The 18,034-nt window shown below is 38.4% G+C and overlaps 1 protein-coding gene across 2 annotated transcripts in view; it reads left to right on the top strand.

Annotated features, from left to right (window-relative positions):
* Window positions 1-18,034, top strand: part of Pard3b (par-3 family cell polarity regulator beta) — a 960,833-nt gene that overhangs the window by 470,998 nt on the left and 471,801 nt on the right. For both annotated transcript variants that reach the window (XR_013109510.1, XM_034497678.3), the window contains exon 5: window positions 10,661-10,749. Coding sequence is in view for 1 of the 2 variants with exons in the window: in XM_034497678.3 (XP_034353569.1) it covers window positions 10,661-10,749 (89 nt within the window). In the remaining variant the exon portion in view is untranslated. The remainder of the gene's footprint in view (window positions 1-10,660; window positions 10,750-18,034) is intronic.

Genomic DNA, 18,034 nt, shown 5'->3' with positions numbered 1-18,034 from the left:
TGGAGTTTACCTCTGGAGTTTGTGACATGGAGGGCTCCTAGAAAAAGCAGGTTGTTAGGTCAAGCTGTGAGATCTCTGAGCAAGTAGAAATAACTGCTATGATATGAGGTGAGGTGCTGATAAAGCTGAAGTTAAAATAGGGGTGCAGGACTAATCTGGAGGTGACGGGATGATAATGTGAATATGGAGGGAATGGGAAGGTGAGGTGATCAGATCCCATTCGAGGAAACCACTACAGTTAGCAGTTGAGGAAAAAGTCAGCTGCTATGTCCACTACACACTGCTGCTGCTGTGTGCCCACTGCAGAGTCCATTTTCACTTGGCTCTAGAGACCACAGAACCCTTGAAAGAAGTCTTGTGAGAATTTCTGGACACTCTTGAGAAAAGTCATGAGGTAGTGTGGAGACCTTTGGAAGCTGAGGAGACCCTGAAAGGTGGCAGCTTGTGGGGAGAAAAGGGGAGAAAACAAGGGAAAGTAAATACTGTCAGTGTTTTCCTTTGCCCACAATTGACTATATTGATCAGACAGCACCGGAAGCTTGAAACAGTCATGAAAAGAAATTCGAAATGAGCTTTACTACAACAGTGAAGCTACATTCTGCTGGCCACTTCTGGTCTCATGTCCCGACCCCCTTCCAGAAGCTCCCTCAGGTTCTGGATCAGGAGGCTGCTGTATAGTGACTTCCTTCCCCAGCTGGCAGCAGTCTGCTGAACTAGGCATCTGGCAGCTGTGGGACTTAGGTGACTTTAAATATTACTTTAACTACATTTTATAAATAATGAAAGTCATTTTAAAATACATTACAATAAATAAAATATAAGATCATATATAAAGAACCATAACTAGCCAGGTACAAATCAGTGCATTCTCTTTTACTTCAACTGTTTCAATCCATAAATAAAGATCAGATTTCAACTGTGCTTTAAGCTCTCTTACCAGCCATGCCTCTGGCAATGGTGCCAGCTAGCTTGCAGCTGTGAGTGCTAAGGCAGTGACATCTTCCTTTCTGAATCCTCCCCGTAGAGTATAATATTCTGAACACCCAGGTTCTTAGTACTATGCACATCATAAATATTTTCTTTTATTGAAAGCTACCTGAGAGTCTTTAAGGAAAAAAAAATATTTCTACCAAGTCAGTGCACCTCTCAAGTGGAATATTTACTGCACTTCAGGCCTCTGCCAAGTGACAGGGTCACAAAGACAGATGTGACACATTCTGTACCTCAAGGATTTCAGAACAAAGCAAGACAGGCAGGCTTGTGAGGATGTTAGTGCCTTCCCCAGGCCAGTGCCATATAGAGTTCTCCCAGGGCTGGGCAGATGGAGGATGAGGAGGTTGGTGAGAGAAACTCCTGTGCAGTGTGTTCAGAGAGAGAATGGCCCAAACAGCGGGAGGTACGAGAAAGTACGGAAGAACGTTTGTCAACATTTGTTAGGCCAGGCAGTTCTCTATAGCATTTGTATCTAGATATTGGTGTAGACTCCATGCCAGGACACACTACAGAGGAAGCAGTGCCCTCTGCGGGCTGATAATTCAGCTCTGTATAACTCAAGCATAAGATCTTTTCAGTAGATCAATGAGGGCCCCACAATGGAAAGAATAAAAGTAGCCTGACTCTGGGACTGTAGTTCGTAGCATGGCCTTTGGTGGTCATGTAGCTCAAGGTAGAGCACTTGGTGCCCGCGGCTTAGTCCTCAGTATTGCCACGAAATATAAATGCAAATGCATGCTGATTGCGTCTGGGATCACTGTATCTTTTGGTCTTGTTTACAGCTACTTTTACAGGATGTCTCTCAACTCTCCATTGGATTTTTGTTTGCTTTTGGTGGGAAAACAACCTCATCTTCTGCCTGCTAGAGCTCAGAGATCTGCACTTTATCTCAAGCTGTGGGTATACTATCGATATGGGATCCCAAGGTGGTGGAGGCTATGGTCCACCCACTTCTTCCCTCCTTACCTTTCCTGTTGTCCCTCACTCAGCCAATGCAATTCTGGAGATTGTCTCAAGAGCATCTCTTTTTGTCTGAGAAAATCCTGCTTAAATTGTTTTGTTTTGGTTGTTGTTATTGTTGCTTTCAGTAGATCTTACAAACTGGTGAACTCTTTTTGAAACCAGGGACTTCCAAAAGAGGTGACACAAAAACTGCAAGAATGATAGATTGAAAGGCAAAATGATTGTGTGGCAGGACACACGAGGTCACGGGAAAGGAACAAGTGTGTGCGGTAGGAGAGGGGAACTCTGAGCCTCATGAAAACAGATTAAAAGGCTTACAGATTGTAGGCACCCAGAATATACTTCAAGTATCCTTATTCATGAACTATGATGGCTTATAGATTTAATTATATATAAAATAAGAAGACGAGCTTTGTAACATAAACTTGATTCTTTAAGTTGGAGAATTTTGAAAACTATACTGCTGGATAGGAGGGATGCAGATCTGGATGATGTTATGGCTCCTCCTTCTCCTCCTCACCAGCTTCTTCCTCTCCACCCTACCTCCTTTGGGTGCTGAAGGAAGTATAGAACATATCTTTAGCTTGGAAGCTGGGACAGCACATTTTCATGGTGCAGGCTATTGTGCAGAGGTCAGCAGGAAAGTCAGTTTGTGGCTCTGTGGATGAAGAGTGTACGGAACAGAAAGTTTTTTAATGATGTGTTGCTCTTTTATCTTGGGTCACTCCTAAGCAACCCTTGAATTTGCATAGCTTTGCCCCAACATATAAAGTGCATTTGCTACATCAAGACCTGACTGAAATACATTTCACTCAGCAAAATAAAAATGATTAGGGTAGAGCTTTATTTTTTCATTTGCTGAATGTGTCTTACTTCTCCAAACTTTTTAATACCCACCAGCTTCAGGTGACATTGGGTAATTGCAGCCAAAGTGTTAGGATCATCGAATTGTCCATTTAGCCATGCCTAGACTTGAAATATTTGAAAATAATGTTCATCATAAAGGGACAGAGTAAGTGAAAGAAAGGCTAATATTTACAACCTGGTAGCAGCAGGTATTGGGAGTGGAGGCACTTCCCGTGAGTACAGGTACTTTATGAGCCGAGGCAGAGCCTCAACAGTAAACATTATCTTGGCTCATCTGAGCATTGGGTGTAAGCAGTTTTCATAAATATAATGATATGGAAAAACCTGTAGAAACTTCGCTGAAACCAGATGGAGCAAAAGAATCCAATTATAAATTGAAATGGTGAACATGAGTATGTCTGTCTTTGTCTTACATTTAAATATATATGTTGTTTCTCCTTCTGTGTTTGGCACTTTTGAAAATGCTATTTGACTGTGAGAAATGAGTGAGCATTATAGGAGGTTAAGGAATTGCTTTGCTGAACTTCTGAACTTTGACAGCTCTAGAGGATGCAAAGCAGGTGGTACTTGAACATCTGTGACTGAGCATCTCAGGAGCAGTGGGATGGCTTTCACTGAAGACTGACGGAGCAGATGAGGTGCTGACTTTGAAATCAATGAAGGTTTTAACTTTTGACGACTGGACCAGATAGTCTAACTCAGATCTTCCAAAATAGAATTCAAGGCTGGGCGGTGGTAGCACATGCCTTTAATCCCAGCACTTGGGAGGCAGAGGCAGGCGGATTTCTGAGTTCGAGGCCAGCCTGGTCTACAGAGTGAGTTCCAGGACAGCCAGCGCTACACAGAAAAACCCTGTCTCGAAAATCCAAAACACAAAACAAAACAAAAAAACAAAATAGAATTCAGGTGTCTCCCTAGCCTCACTTTGAGCTCATAGAAATATTTTGACAAATGGTATTATGTTTATTTAGGACAATTTATAAATATTTACCTATGCAAGTAACAGAAACCAACCCTAGCTAAACTGACCCAAAACCTCATCAAGTAATGTATGTAAAGAATATGCATATTTAAGGATTTCGCTTTTTAAATTCCCTTTGACTTCTTAAACATAATTTAGATTCCTGGGAAATACTAATAATGATCTCTCATTGTGCTTATTATTCGCAGTGTGAGAAAAGATGAGGTCACTAAAACAAAATTAAAAAAAAAAAAGAAAAGGAGCGAACCATGGTAAAGACTAAGAATTTTAGTTTGCATTCAAATATTCTTCCTACTGTAGATTTGTTCCTAAAATTCCATGGAAATGAATATGGTAAGAGAATAGAGAAGAATAGCCAAAGGAAGGGAGAGTTTGGGGATCAAGAAAACATGTATTTAAATTACTCTTGTATGTGTGTTTGCTCAGTTGAGGCTTAACTTACTGCATCTCGCAGCTTCCCCATGTACTCCACAAAAACATTTTGTATTCAGAATGAATCAGGGAAGTGTCCCAGCCCTTTTACAGATGAAGACAATGAGGCCTGAGCTCTTGTGTCTGTTCCCTAGGTAAATTAGCTATGGCGTTTAAGCTGGGACTCTAGACTGTCTGAGACCAGCGCCACATCCCACCGCTGTACACTGGTTTTTCCTGATAGGATGACTACTCTTTAGTGTCAACTAGATTAGATTTAGAGTTTCCTGGGAGACACACCTTCAGAAACACCTCAAAAACACCACCAGAGAGGTGTGTCTCCTAGCTGATTCTAAATCCAGTCGGGTTGACAATGTGACGGGGAGTAATCATCATAATAGGTATGGCTAATACGTTTGCATTCGGTCACAAATCTAAATTTTAGAAGGCAGTGGTCTTAATCATGATTTTTGCACCATGACTTCATCTGGGAAAATAGAATGCCAAGAAATCAGCCAGGTGTGGTGGCTCACATCTTGAATTCCAGCACTGTGGAGACAGGCAGGTGGACCTTGGTGACTTAGAGGCCATCTGGGTCTACAAAGAGTTCCAGGACATCCAGAGTGACACAGAGAAACTATGTAGCAAAAATCAATAAAACAAGCCAAGAAATTACCCAAAGATGTACTGAATATACATCTAGTTACTTGCGAAATATCTTGAGGTCAAGAAAAGCCACACACATTTATTTAAATGTGTATTTATTTAAATATGTGTTTATTTAAATATGTGTGTGTTTGTTTCTTTGTTTATGTGTTTGCTCAGCCAGTGTTTCTAAGACATGGTTGCATATCTTTGTTAGTAGCTTTGGAAGGTAGTAGAATCCACGGTGCAAGCTACAGCTTGGTGGGTAAGCATGGTCTAGCTGGGTCAGCATTCCTTAAGTATTCACCAATACACCCAAAGAGCTTTGCTTGGAGACTTGAGAATCCTGAAACATGGCTTTGCCATTACCATAGCATGTAAGAGGGGAGAGTCATTCTGCCATTTTGGGTCTCTATTTCCTTAAGTAAAAAGTGACTGGACTAAGCTAGCACCATCCTTTCACGGGTTGATTAGCATTGTTTATGATTTTACCTGAAGAGATTAGACCTACACTACTCTCAGACTCCTCCTATGTGTTTCCTGGCAACATCAGATGTTTGTAACAAAACCCCTCAGGCTCTGCCTATACCTGTTGCTCCAACTTTAGGGTAGGGCCCAGAAATGCGTGTTTCCTCAAGGCCTTAGATGGTTCTGATCCATGTTAGTTTACATGTTACAATAGAATAAAAGAGAAAAAATATAACTTAGTTGACTAGTAATTTAGCATTGAAAAATGTTTTCTTAGTGTCTAGATACATGGATATGATACAATCGTGTACATGTGGGTAGGAAAAGCTTTGCCTGTTGAGTTGCTGAGACTGAAGCACTTAGGGATGGGTTCATGGAATCAACAGAGACTTCCACAGCAAGCACTGCCTGCAACAGGAAGAGCATGTATTAGGTAGAGTTTGTGGAACAATGCCTGACTACTGAAATGCATGTTAATTCCAAGTGTGTGCATAGCAAATGCAGTTTGTTTTTACTTTAGCAAGATATTTTTGTTCTAAAAAGTAAAAACAAATATTCTGAAATTATGCCCAGAATTTTAATCTGAAAATTTACATTATGTTTATGTATGAGCACCAGGCACATAGCCTCCCGTTCAAATTTTCACTGGATAAATGTTGCTCTTACTCTCATTCTAAAATTCATGCGTGATTTCAGAAGAAACTTGTGGCTGGCTTTTCAGAATGCAAATCTTCTTTTAAAATGCACTGGAGGTTTTGAAACATAACTCAGTTGTAGTTCAAGTTTTACGGGCAAATGGTTAAAAATATAGAGGGGGACAACAAGACCATGTAGCCTACTCCATGTAGAAGTCATAGAGAAGTGAGTGTGGAAAAAAAAAAAACTTGCTATAGCTTTCACCTTAGAAATGAGAAAACAAACTATAAAACTGTTTTGTAGTTATAGCCAACCAGGCAGACACAGTGAGAATTTAGGTAGCCTTTATTCTGACTTTTTTTTTTTCTCATCAAGAGTGAGATGCCTGTCTTAGCGGCACTTCATAGTGAATAATGTACTCTCTGCTGCATGGAATCAGCGACTTGTACAAACTGTGAACTACCGAGCAATAGCCTGGTGCTGACATGTGATGACCCCTGAAGAGAAGGTTGCCCTCCAGGTGCCCGGCCCCTCTCTGGCATCCTGTGAGCACTTGCTGTAGTTAGCACCAGTGGTAACGAAATGTAAACACCTTTACTTTCCAGCTGCTGCTAATTGGTTTGGGAATATTTGTGTAAGTGTTGATTTTTAAAGCTAAAAATAGCATAGTGCTGTTTAAATCCGACACATCCTGGCTGTCATTAATGCTCCCATGATCCTGAAAGGGTTGCTAAAAATGTTCACTCTTTTTAAAATGTAGTAATTAAGCTTGTCTTTTCATGAGGGCCACATACATGTCACCATGATGCGATAGAAGCCATAAAGGATATCCTTAGAGTAGCCAGGCACAGTCCCTGGGAAGGAAAGAGTTGTAATGTGGGAAACAGACAGGCTTTACAGTCGCACCCCACTTCACATCTCCTGCCGTTCATCTTCACCCCCAATTTTAATATAGCAGTAAAAATAGAAGTTGCAATGATTTTATTTTAAAAATTAAATATAGACCCCCCCACCCCAAGCATTCTACTTCTATTTCTAGATGCAAGTTTTAGGATTTTTAAATCACATAATTAATATTTCTCTGCTCTGGTTAAGAACTGTGGAGGCTGTTTAGCAACCATTATGCTGAGCCTTTAGTTCTCCACAATCAAGAGTTATTTTTGTCCCTCTCCTCCCAAATTTAAAAGTCAAAATTTTACAGATTTTTCTTCAAGTTATTTAAGTACGCTATAGAGGGCAAATTCTCATTTTCATTTTTAGATAGGTGTGAGTTCGTGATTTTTCATTTCATCATGTAATATACTGAAGGAAAAGCTAACGTGTGCCTTAATCATTTGTGCCAATAATTTTGAAGTTTGAGGGTAAAATGATTTTGTATAACCCAATAAGATACAGCTGTCTTTGCCCTAAGTTTTGAGGCACTGCAATGCCAGAGTCAATTTGGAGTTGGCTTTATGTCTTCGTGGACTGCCTCCAGCATCTGCCTTCCTGCCTCATCCCCAGAGAATAGTAAAGGGTTTTGTTATTGTAGTATACAGAAGTGATTTTGGCAAGTTACAAACACTGCCTGTTAGCTAAGATGATATACCTATAGCTTCTTTCTCTTTATGAAAGTTGTAGCAAGGCAAAAGGTTTTTGATGCTACTTTTCAAACAACTGTCTAAGACATAAAGCCTGTGGATATGCATTTATTTCTTGCAAATGACACCATCATTTGAGCAAAGATTGTAGCTTAACAGAATGGAAAAAAAAACTGTACCTATTATATATCTGACATAGGGTTAGTATTTATAACATATTTAAAAAGTAGAAAAACCTGAAACTTCTAAAAACAACCCAATTTAAAAGGAGTGTCTAGAACTTAGCAGAGAATTCTCATCAAAACACAAATGTGTATGAAACACTTAAAAGCCATTCAACAACCTTAGCTGTCAGGAAAATGCAAGGTTGAAAACACTTGGATTTTCATGATTAACCCAATCACAATGGCTAAGACTAATAAGACAAATTGACAGCTCATGATGGGGAAAATATGGAGAAGGGAGGACATTTATTCATTATTACTGGGAGTGTGAACTGGTACAGCCACTTTGAGATTCCATAGGGGAGTTCTCAAAAACCTAAAAATAAATCTACCACAAATTCTAGATATATATAATTAACTCTCGAACATGTACCAAAAAGACTCCACACAATCCTTTAGAGATACTTGTTCATCCATATTCGTTGTTGTTCTATTCATAATACCCAGAAATTAAAACCACCCTAGATGTATAGTGGCTAATAAATAGATAGTGAAAATGTGGTTCATTTATACCCAGGAATACAAATCAGGTGTTAAGAGACTTTCAGGTTAAATGAATGACTCTAAATAACAATCATCTTGGAAGAAGTAGCCCAAAGCCAGAAAGACAAACATTGCATGTTTTCTCTTAGATGTGACTATTATCTTTTAAGCTTTAGATATGTGTTTCATTGGAATTTATTTTATGTTTAATGATTTGTGAGTATGAATGTGGGAATGTGTGTGCATGAATACAAGTGTACATAATTCTAGAAGAGGGTATCAGATCCCAGGAGCTCAAATTACAGGCAGTTGTGAGTCGTCAGACACTAGTGCTGGGAATTTACCTTGGGTCCTCTATGAAAGCAGCAGGCATTCATAGTTGCCAAGCATGTGTCCAGCAGGATGTGTGTTCTCTTTAAGTGTGTAGTTGTTGACATGATCATGCTCAAAATATACCCAGTTCAGAATTTGCCTTGATCAGATTATCACATTCCAACTGGCTCTGTATTAATTTAAAATTGTAATTGACATTTCCAAATATATAACACATTGAGTATAGTGTTGACATAAATAAAACCTTTATTTGTCACTAACTAAAACTAGGTGGAAAACTCCTTAACCTCTAATAAGTTAGCTAGAGCCAGAAAGTATATTCTTTTCCTGCCATAGTTAGGGATCAATAACAAACTTGCACATGGAAGAGGGAGATCCAACAATATAGAGCTAAAACCTTGTACCAAATACTCCTTTTTCTTGGCATTATGATGTGTAGATAAAGTGTGTTCTCTATCAAATACTCAGTGTAGGTGGAAGCTGACAGACATGCTGGATCTGAAATTGCTATAGACACAAAAGAGACTCAGAATATTGATCCCGTATGGAAAAAGAAAATAATTCTGGAAGAACTTCACATCATGATTTCAAAACTTACCGAAAGTCTAAGGTGGACTGAACTGTATGTGGCTGACATGAGATAGTTATAGTTAAATGAACAAAATTGGAAAATCAGACTAGTAATGAATGATATAATCCTTCATATCTGCAGATGTTCCAGCTAAGCCGAAGCTCAGTGGGATGGACACCTCAGCTACATGATTGTAGTTTCAGTTCTGCAGACATCTCATCTCCAACCCCACATCTCAGAAACTAGAAGAAATCATGCACTATTTAATTTTAATCCATAACATTTTGTGGTAATTTTAAAAACAATATAGTAGGCTCTGACTGTATCTGAGAAACACAAACAAGGCTCACTGTCTTATAAACAGATAAAAAGTCAATGATTTAGGCAGAAATAGGCACATGACATGCATGACCCTTGCAGGTTCAAGAATTCTGTTACATCTTTCTTTCTAGGTATTTTTTTTAACTTGCTCAATCTTGCCTTGTTGGTTTTGTCTGATCTTACCAAGCCTTTCCTAAGGATAATATGAACATTAAAACTTTCAGATATTGTCTTTTTACAGGTGCTTTCCACTCAACTATTACGGATTCTTAAACTTATAGATTGTCCTTCCTTTTATTTGTCTGTGTGGAAACCAGAAAATTGAATTAAGAAAAATGTCTCTTAGAAAAACACATGTACCAGTTTGAAATGTTGCTAACCATTAAAAATGCAACACATTTTAAATAGTTTAGGGGACGAGAGAAACGACTTAGAGGTTAAAACACTTTTTGCTCTTGCAGAGAGGACCTGCGTTTGATTACCAGCATCCACTTGGTGGCTCAAGGTCATACCTCCAGTTCCAGGAGAGCCAATGCCAATCAGAAGCACTAGATACAGACAGGGAAGCGAAGCACTCACACACACAATAAAATTATAATGAATAAATTTAATAAATAAATGTTAAAAGTAAACCAGGAGAACTGGGCATGGCAGCAGTGAATGCCTTTAACTTTAACATCGAAGAGACAGAGATGGATCTCTAGTTTTGAGACCAGCCTGGTCTATAAAGCAAGTTCTAGGACAGCCAGGCAACAAACATCTTCTTCATTTTTGTCTTACATTTCACTGTGCCGTGAAAGTACCAGCATGTAGAAATCATTGAAACTCCTTTCTCATTGCTTAGCACTGGAGACTTCTTTTAGTATTATTTTTCCCAAAATGTGTTTAAAACACAATACCCCAACCTAAGGCTGAGTGGCAGCAGCAAGTTAAGCTATGTATCACCCACAGTTAACATATCGCCTTGTGCAAGTGGCCCATTTGAGTGTTTCAGAAACCAAAGAAGAGAGGAGGGCACAGGAAAGCACTGAGGACAGTAACAGCTGTTTCCAGTCTCAGACAAAATGGGAGCCAACTGTCTGTGTCCAGAGAGACACTGTTTCCTCTCTCAGTTGAAATGTTTTGTTCAAAGCTTCCATTCTGTATGTGCAGACCCACAACCTGTGACTTTGCTTCATTCCAGGATTCCTCCCAGAACGTGGAAAACAGTGGAGTTATGAACGGTGAAGAGACAGGGCTCCTTATGTTTCACAAAACGAGTGACGAACTGAGGTATGAAGATAGGACGGTCTTATTTATCTAAATTTGACATCATTCTATTTAATGGACTCTAGTTTTAATTTTATAGGATATGCTAAGAACAGTAGAACTGTGTAATAAAGTACAATCCAATTCAAACATCCATTCCTTATTCCTTTCTCCCATTTTGTACATAAGCTACAAGAACTTTCATGAAAACCATACCTGTACAAATACTGAAGGCTGCATCAAATCAAAAACCATACCTGTACAAATACTGATACTCTTCTGCATCAGGATTTTGTTCATTTCTTTTTCATTTTTATTTTTATGCATTCTATTGTATTACTGTCCTTCATTCTCCTCCCTCTAGCCTCTCCCAAGTCACCTTCTTGCTACATCCAATATGCCCCACCTCAAACTGATAGCTTCCTCCTCTTTCATAATTGTTGATAAGTGCACCCACGTGCATGTATATGTGTATCTATGCACAAATATATGAATACAGCAGGCAGAGTCATTTTTTTGCTGTCCAGGTGTGTGGTTTCAAGGCTAACTGCTCTGTAATGAATAGCCATTGAAGGCTCTCATCCCTCAGAAAAGCCAATTCTTCCTCTCTCAGCAAAGACTGCCTGTAGTTCCTTATCTATTAATAATGCCAAGTGTTATGGTCTCATTTGTGCAGCCATTTCTAGGGGAGATGGTTTTACAGGAGACTTCTCCATATTCTAGCCCCACAGGTCTCTACCTTCTCTTCCTTATGGTCCTTGGAACCGTCCTGTAGATGTCTGAGTCATAGATATGGAGCTGTGCTGTAGATGTATGCACTGGGTCTGACTCCTCACAATTAGTTAATCTCTCCATTGTGTCTGGTTGTAGCTCTCTACAGTAGTCTCCATTTACTGCCCAGAAAAGCTTCTTTGGTGAGAGAACGGTAGCTACAACTATATGTGAGCATAAGAACATGATCAAGAGTACAGTGGGAATTATGCTGGATTAGCAAAGTGGCTGGTAAATTCTAGTCCAAGGTCTGTGCCCTCACTACTCCAGAGAATTTGGCTAGATTTCTAATGGCAGGGCTGATTTCCCTCCTGGGCAACCAGGATTTTAGTTTTTTTTTTCTTTGCCCTGCAGTTTATAGAGCTCTTCAGAGTTCTTTGGTTTTGAGTGTTTTGCTTTGCTTCTAGCTCTGAGTACTTCTATAGGTTGTATTTATACAATCTTACAGTATTTCACCTGACGCTTGGGAAATGAATTCGCTTCATCATCCAGGATTGTTCCTATCATTAGGAAAAATGAAGTCAACTATTCCTCTCCTTAGTACTGATGTCTAATGTCACAACCATAGGCACTGCCTGGATACAAGCCTTATCTCTACTCACCCATCTCTCCTTGTCTACAAAATGGAAGTAATAAAGTTGGGCTATGGTTCAGTTTGGAAGAGTGTTTGCTCAACATGCACAAAGCTCTGAGTTCATTCAATCCTCAGAACCATGGAAGCCAAGAGTCATAGTTCACACCTATAGTTCCAGCACTTTACGTGAGAGATGGAGCCAGGAGAATCAGACACTTGGTATTATCCTCCACTACACAGTTGTGTTCAAGTCCAGCCTTCAGTACAGAAAATGTAACTCAAAGAGAGAGAGAGACAGAGACAGAGACAGAGACAGAGAGGCAGAGAGAGAGACACACACATGCTCAGAATGTTGGTATTAGAGTTTTTGTATTACAGTTTTAACTGTTTACACTTTTGAACAGAGTGAGCCTTGTATCTGACGCTATCGCTACTATTATTGTCAGCCTTTTCTTCTTTGTTGCATGCTTATTATCCCAAACAAAATACTTTGGATCAGAAGTATTTCAGAGTTTAGTTTTGTTTTGTTTGTTGTTTATTTTTTTATTTTTGTATTATATAAGTAGACAATACTAGTTGTGTATGCCAAATTAAAAAAGAAAGAAAAGAAATGAGAGAAAAGAAAAAGAAAAAATGAAAGACAAACAAAAAACCTAAGATCCTGCAAGATGCAGGTCCCTCTGAGCAGTATGTCAGTGCTCAAAAAGTTTCATATAGTGGACCACTTTGTGTTTGGGAATTTTTAGATTGGATAGGATGACCTTGTATAGTTTTCATTATTATCATTATTTTCAAAAAGTTGTTTCAATTTAGTATAAAGACTAAATTAGCATTTCTCCAGCAGCAAATGTAGCAATGGAAAGTGCTGTCGTAGCTACACTCATATGTTCACAGCATTCTCTCCTTAAGTCCGTTCCCTAGTATGTGCCAGTCAGTTTTCATAAACCAGCTACTTTGTTCTGAAAGGGTAACCACCCTTTATCAAGTGACCATGTAGACTCTCTTCAGCTTTATGATTTTCAGCCATATGGCCATAATTACAGTTCATTAGGGATTTTTATTAATGACTTGTATAATAGTAAGCATTCATACAAGAACATTTCTGGGGCATTCACTTTTTAGAAGCTGGTATGCTTATTCTTGTGTAGCCACAATAAATAGACTGTTTCTGTTGTATTTGAGTTTAATTTTTAATTTAAATTTTTTAATATTATCTTTGGCAAACATTTCCCACTATGTTGTATGGACACCCATCATAAGGTATACAGTTGTTTGCTTTATTTTATTTTATTTTTAGCTTCAGGAGAAAATTCATTCAGGTTTTTTTGGTTATAAGTAAGTGAGAGAAATATCAGGTAATTGAGAGAAGTTTAATGGATCATGGATGATTTCTTAAAATATATGATCATTATATAAATTTTCAAAACAGACCTTTTTATGTGTCTCATTGTTGCCTTTAGTAGGACAAGAAACTAGTATTCAGAACAACTTACAACTAGACGTGCAGCTCATCGATGGTCTACCTCTCTGACCTATAAATCCACTGATTCCAGCATGGCTTATGCATATCATTTGAATCCTTGGTTTGATTTCGTGCCATAGAACCTGCACAGGGAAACATGTGGTGACAGGTATAGCTGGATTCTGTGCAAAGCAAACTCAGAATATATAGTGTGAATGCAAAATCCCAGAGCCTGCAGACTGTGTTGTCACAGGACCAGAATGCCTCCATGAATTGGTGGGAGCTGAAGAGCACCTCCTCATCTGAGCCTCGGTGTTGGCTGAGTTGCTCCTATGTGTGCACTGAGCTCTGGCCACAGCTGTCATGAGGTCATGAGTGTACTCTCCATATCTTGTCTAGAAACCAGCATTCCACAGCCCCTGTCTTCATCACCAGCTCCAGCATTCTTTCTGCCCCCATCCCCAACTCAATAGTATTCCCTGAGGCTGGGTTGAGAAAAGTTGTTGGTGAAAATGTTCAGTCTAGGACTGACTACTCAGTATCTTATTCTTATGTATCTATCCATTGACTACCTCCCACTGGGAATGGCGCAGGATTCAGGGGAGAGCTGCTTATCTGATGGAGATTGAGAGCAGCCTTTAATGAGAACCTATTGGCAAGTGGTAGCTTCAGAAAAGAGAGACTCACTATTTTTAGGGTGTGCCACTGGCTCCACACCTATACACAAATAGACAACAGTAATTAGACTTAGAGCATTATCAGAAAAGAAAGAAAGACAGACAAACAGACATGAAGTAGAGAGAAGAAAAAGTTGATGAGGATGGGGGTGAGTATGATCATATCACATACATCATATTAATGTATGATATTCTAGAGAATAAAATATTTTTAAAATACCCCTATACTCAGAGAAGATAAGTGAGGACAGTCTTTATGGTATGAAATGTTCAGCTCCAGGGGGAAGCTTGCAGTCTGTACTTGTTTACGTGGTAAAGGTGATTAGAAAGACAGAGTTAGAAGCAGCTTACAGTGGATGGATGTGGTCAGCATCCTCATGTGGAAGGAAGTCCTGACAGACCATAAAGCTTGGCAGAAGAGTAAGACTTTAGACTTATTTCCTTACAGGTAGCACAGAAGCTAAGTAGAGTCCACGTCTGTTACATGGCATGGTCATTGCTTCAGGCTCTGTCATCTCTCAGCTAAGCTATTGCAATAACTTACCATCTCCCCTCTCCAGTGTGGACCTCTAGCTATTCTCAAATTGAGTCTATGAATAAGGACTGAGTGAAATATTCTAAACGAAATTACTTAGTGTTTCTTTCAAAACCCTTTGAGTTAGATGAGGTCTAGTTTGAACACTGCCTTTTCACCTTGCTACCTGTGTATTATTAGACTAATTGCTGAACATCTTTAAAATATTTTCTTCATATGGAAAATGACTTTTATGATCACATAGATTCTGTAAAGATTAATTAAGGTACATTAGAGGCAGCTGACTTACTACACTGTTAAATGAAAGGCTGAATAATTACTAATTGCTATTGCTAGTCTACTAGTCATTATTACACATATTATACTTCATTGTAACTCTGTATTATTCCAAACAAGACTGAATCAAAAGCATTTTTGGCACCCAGTACAAGCCTTGGAATATAAGAAGAGCGTATCCGTTAAGTGATTGACTTACTGGATAAAAAAGCAAAATTGCTCAATGAATCATCAGCATAGCTATGAATTTGAAAGCTGGTAAAAGGATGTTTTTTAACTAGTCTTATAATATGTATGTCCTGTGACTAATCAGTCCTCTCATCTTGATCATAAAATACAATGAAATAGAGGGCTCCATTTGAGTCATTTCCCTAAAACACTTAGAGGACCTCTTTGAATAGCCAGCAATAAGTACAGAACACCTTTCGTTCTCCTGACTCCTTTGACATTTCTGACCTCACCTTGTTGCTCAGCTCCCATCTCCCAAGGTTACTTTTCCTAGACTTGCCTATTTTTCATCATGTTTTATCTTTGCTTCTTTGTCCATAACAGCCATCCAAAAGACAAGTAATTTGCAGAGTCTAATTCAAAATGTATTGACATTGCTCTGAAGATTTCATGCTCCATTCATAAATAAGTGTTTAAGCCTATATTTCCTTGATGCAAGACGGTTGCAACAATTTACTAATATGTCTCAAATACCTGACTTTCACTCATCTTTTATCTTTTTAGTTGCTCCCACATATAACTACCAGGTAATTCCTTCTAAATCACAGCAATTATCACAGTGCTCCTAGTAACAATACCTTGAGTGTCCACTTTCTAAATATAAATGCACCAAACCCATTACCATTCAAAATATAAATGCACCAAACCCAGGTTTACCCAATTTCATAAAATACATACAACTAGATGTTAAAGCTTAAATTTGTCATAACACAGTAAGAATAGATGACTTCAATACCCAATTTTCACCCACCGATAGGCCACCCAGTCAAAAAGTAAACAGAGAAAGACTAGAGTCAAATGTCCTAACAGACCAAATGAACCTAACAGATATCTAAAGAATGTTTTACCCAAACACTGCAGAATACACTTTCTTCTTCTTCTCAATATTTAATTAGAGTTTCTTGATTGGTTAATTTTTATGGCACTTTTCCATAGCAGTGATTGAGTTTATGATAATTGAATTAAAATTATTAGAATTCAGACAGATTAGTTAATAGTACACCTACCATCAAACTAGGAGATTTATCAATCAATGCATTTGTACCCACAAGATGTTTCTACATGGAGTAGAATTCAGGGTCATCTGCAAAACCTTCTTTGAGATTTTTCTCTGAGTCCATACTGTTTGTATCAGTTATGGTGGGTCTGCAGCTCATTCATGTCTTCAGACCATTTGGTAAGGCCTTTTATCTTTCCTCTTTGTGTAAGCAATATAGTGAATGAATATATCCCTTGCTCATACAGTGTTTAATATTAAGTTTTACAAAGAAAATCAACGAGAAACAATTATAATAGATTATTCTGTTTATTCTCTTAGAAAATGCTAATAATCAAACTAGGTCTGACAACATGGTCCTATAATCCAGAAACTGGGGAAGGAAGATCACTAGTTCAAGGCCAACCTAGGAAACAGTAAAAAGTCCATCTCAAAAAGAAAAGAGATTCTTATAGTCATACTAATAGCGAAAAGTTACCAATCCCATGATTGATATATACATGATTGATCAGATACATATGTGTGATGTGTGGGTTATTTTTGCCTTAAAAGTAACATCTCTTTTGGGAAGGGGGAGTCCCAAATTTCAACATCCTCATTACAGAAATGAGGAAATCTAAGGCTTGGCATCTTGGTTTAAATGACTGACATCTTGGTTTAAATGACAATGGACTCACAGTCACCCTTAGGGGAAATATAGAAAAATATTGTCCCCTGTCCATAATCCTTTTTCTCCAGTTGAGACACTATTGAATACTATTAATGTTGTAAATTCTATTCATTTGTCTTGGGAGAAGGAATCAGACCTACAGACACCTGTAGCACACATTGTGTCAGCTGCCTGAAGCTTCAGTTCTTCTTTATCAATAGAAACCAATTGAAGTTCTTAGGATCTAGCTCTGGCAGAACGGCTATCCATGATGACAGTCTTATCTTTATCCACTGATCTGTAGCCTTTTCTATCGTGAGCTCTTCAACTGGCAATGGCTGTTCCAGTGATTATTGAGTCAGCACTGTCACATGGACCTTAGGGTACTGAGAGAGCATGGAATTGTTGACCTGATGTGTGTGAGCATCTTCCAGAAAAACTGCTTTGATCTTAGGGACTCTGATCACTTCTCCATGCTGGCATCCTTACCTCACCCGGGTCACATGGTTTGTTTTACATTCCACTTCTAGAATGCCCTTTCTACCTTGTATTATATACTTTTCATTCTTGGTCCACCTTATCACTCACATGACCTGACTTCTGTACTGTCCTCCGAACTTGAACAACTGCTCTCCAAATCCAAATTTCCCTTGGGTTTATCTAAACAAATAACATTAGCAACATATTCACATCTTCATATAAATCTTACCATTGAGGGTGTATACATACAGACATTTCTAGACAACATCATCAAATACTTATAAAATTGCCATGATTCTACTTTTGCAATCAATAAAAATATGTGAACTTATCTGTGTCACATCATATTTCAGATGTCTTTCTTTGAAACAACTTATGGGCCACATTTTATAAAGTTAGGGCAGGATCCATGTATGAAAAGATCTGAATGTTGCCTTTATTAATCAGATCTTATTATCTGTGAATATTTGCATATTTATTAGTTTATAAAATTGCAAGTCCACTTTGTTTGAAATTTTTTTGAATGATAACCTTTCTTGAGTACTTTTAAAAGGTTGTTAAGAATCTTAGTTGAAGAATTATGACTGTTGTGTATAAAGGAAAATTAAAAGTTTACCATGAAATATAGAAAAATGTCATTTTATATAGAAATGATTTTTT

The sequence above is a fragment of the Arvicanthis niloticus genome, chromosome 3 (genome assembly GCF_011762505.2).
Source record: "Arvicanthis niloticus isolate mArvNil1 chromosome 3, mArvNil1.pat.X, whole genome shotgun sequence".
Classification (NCBI taxonomy): domain Eukaryota; kingdom Metazoa; phylum Chordata; class Mammalia; order Rodentia; family Muridae; genus Arvicanthis; species Arvicanthis niloticus.
This window is presented reverse-complemented; position numbering and strand designations above follow the sequence as displayed.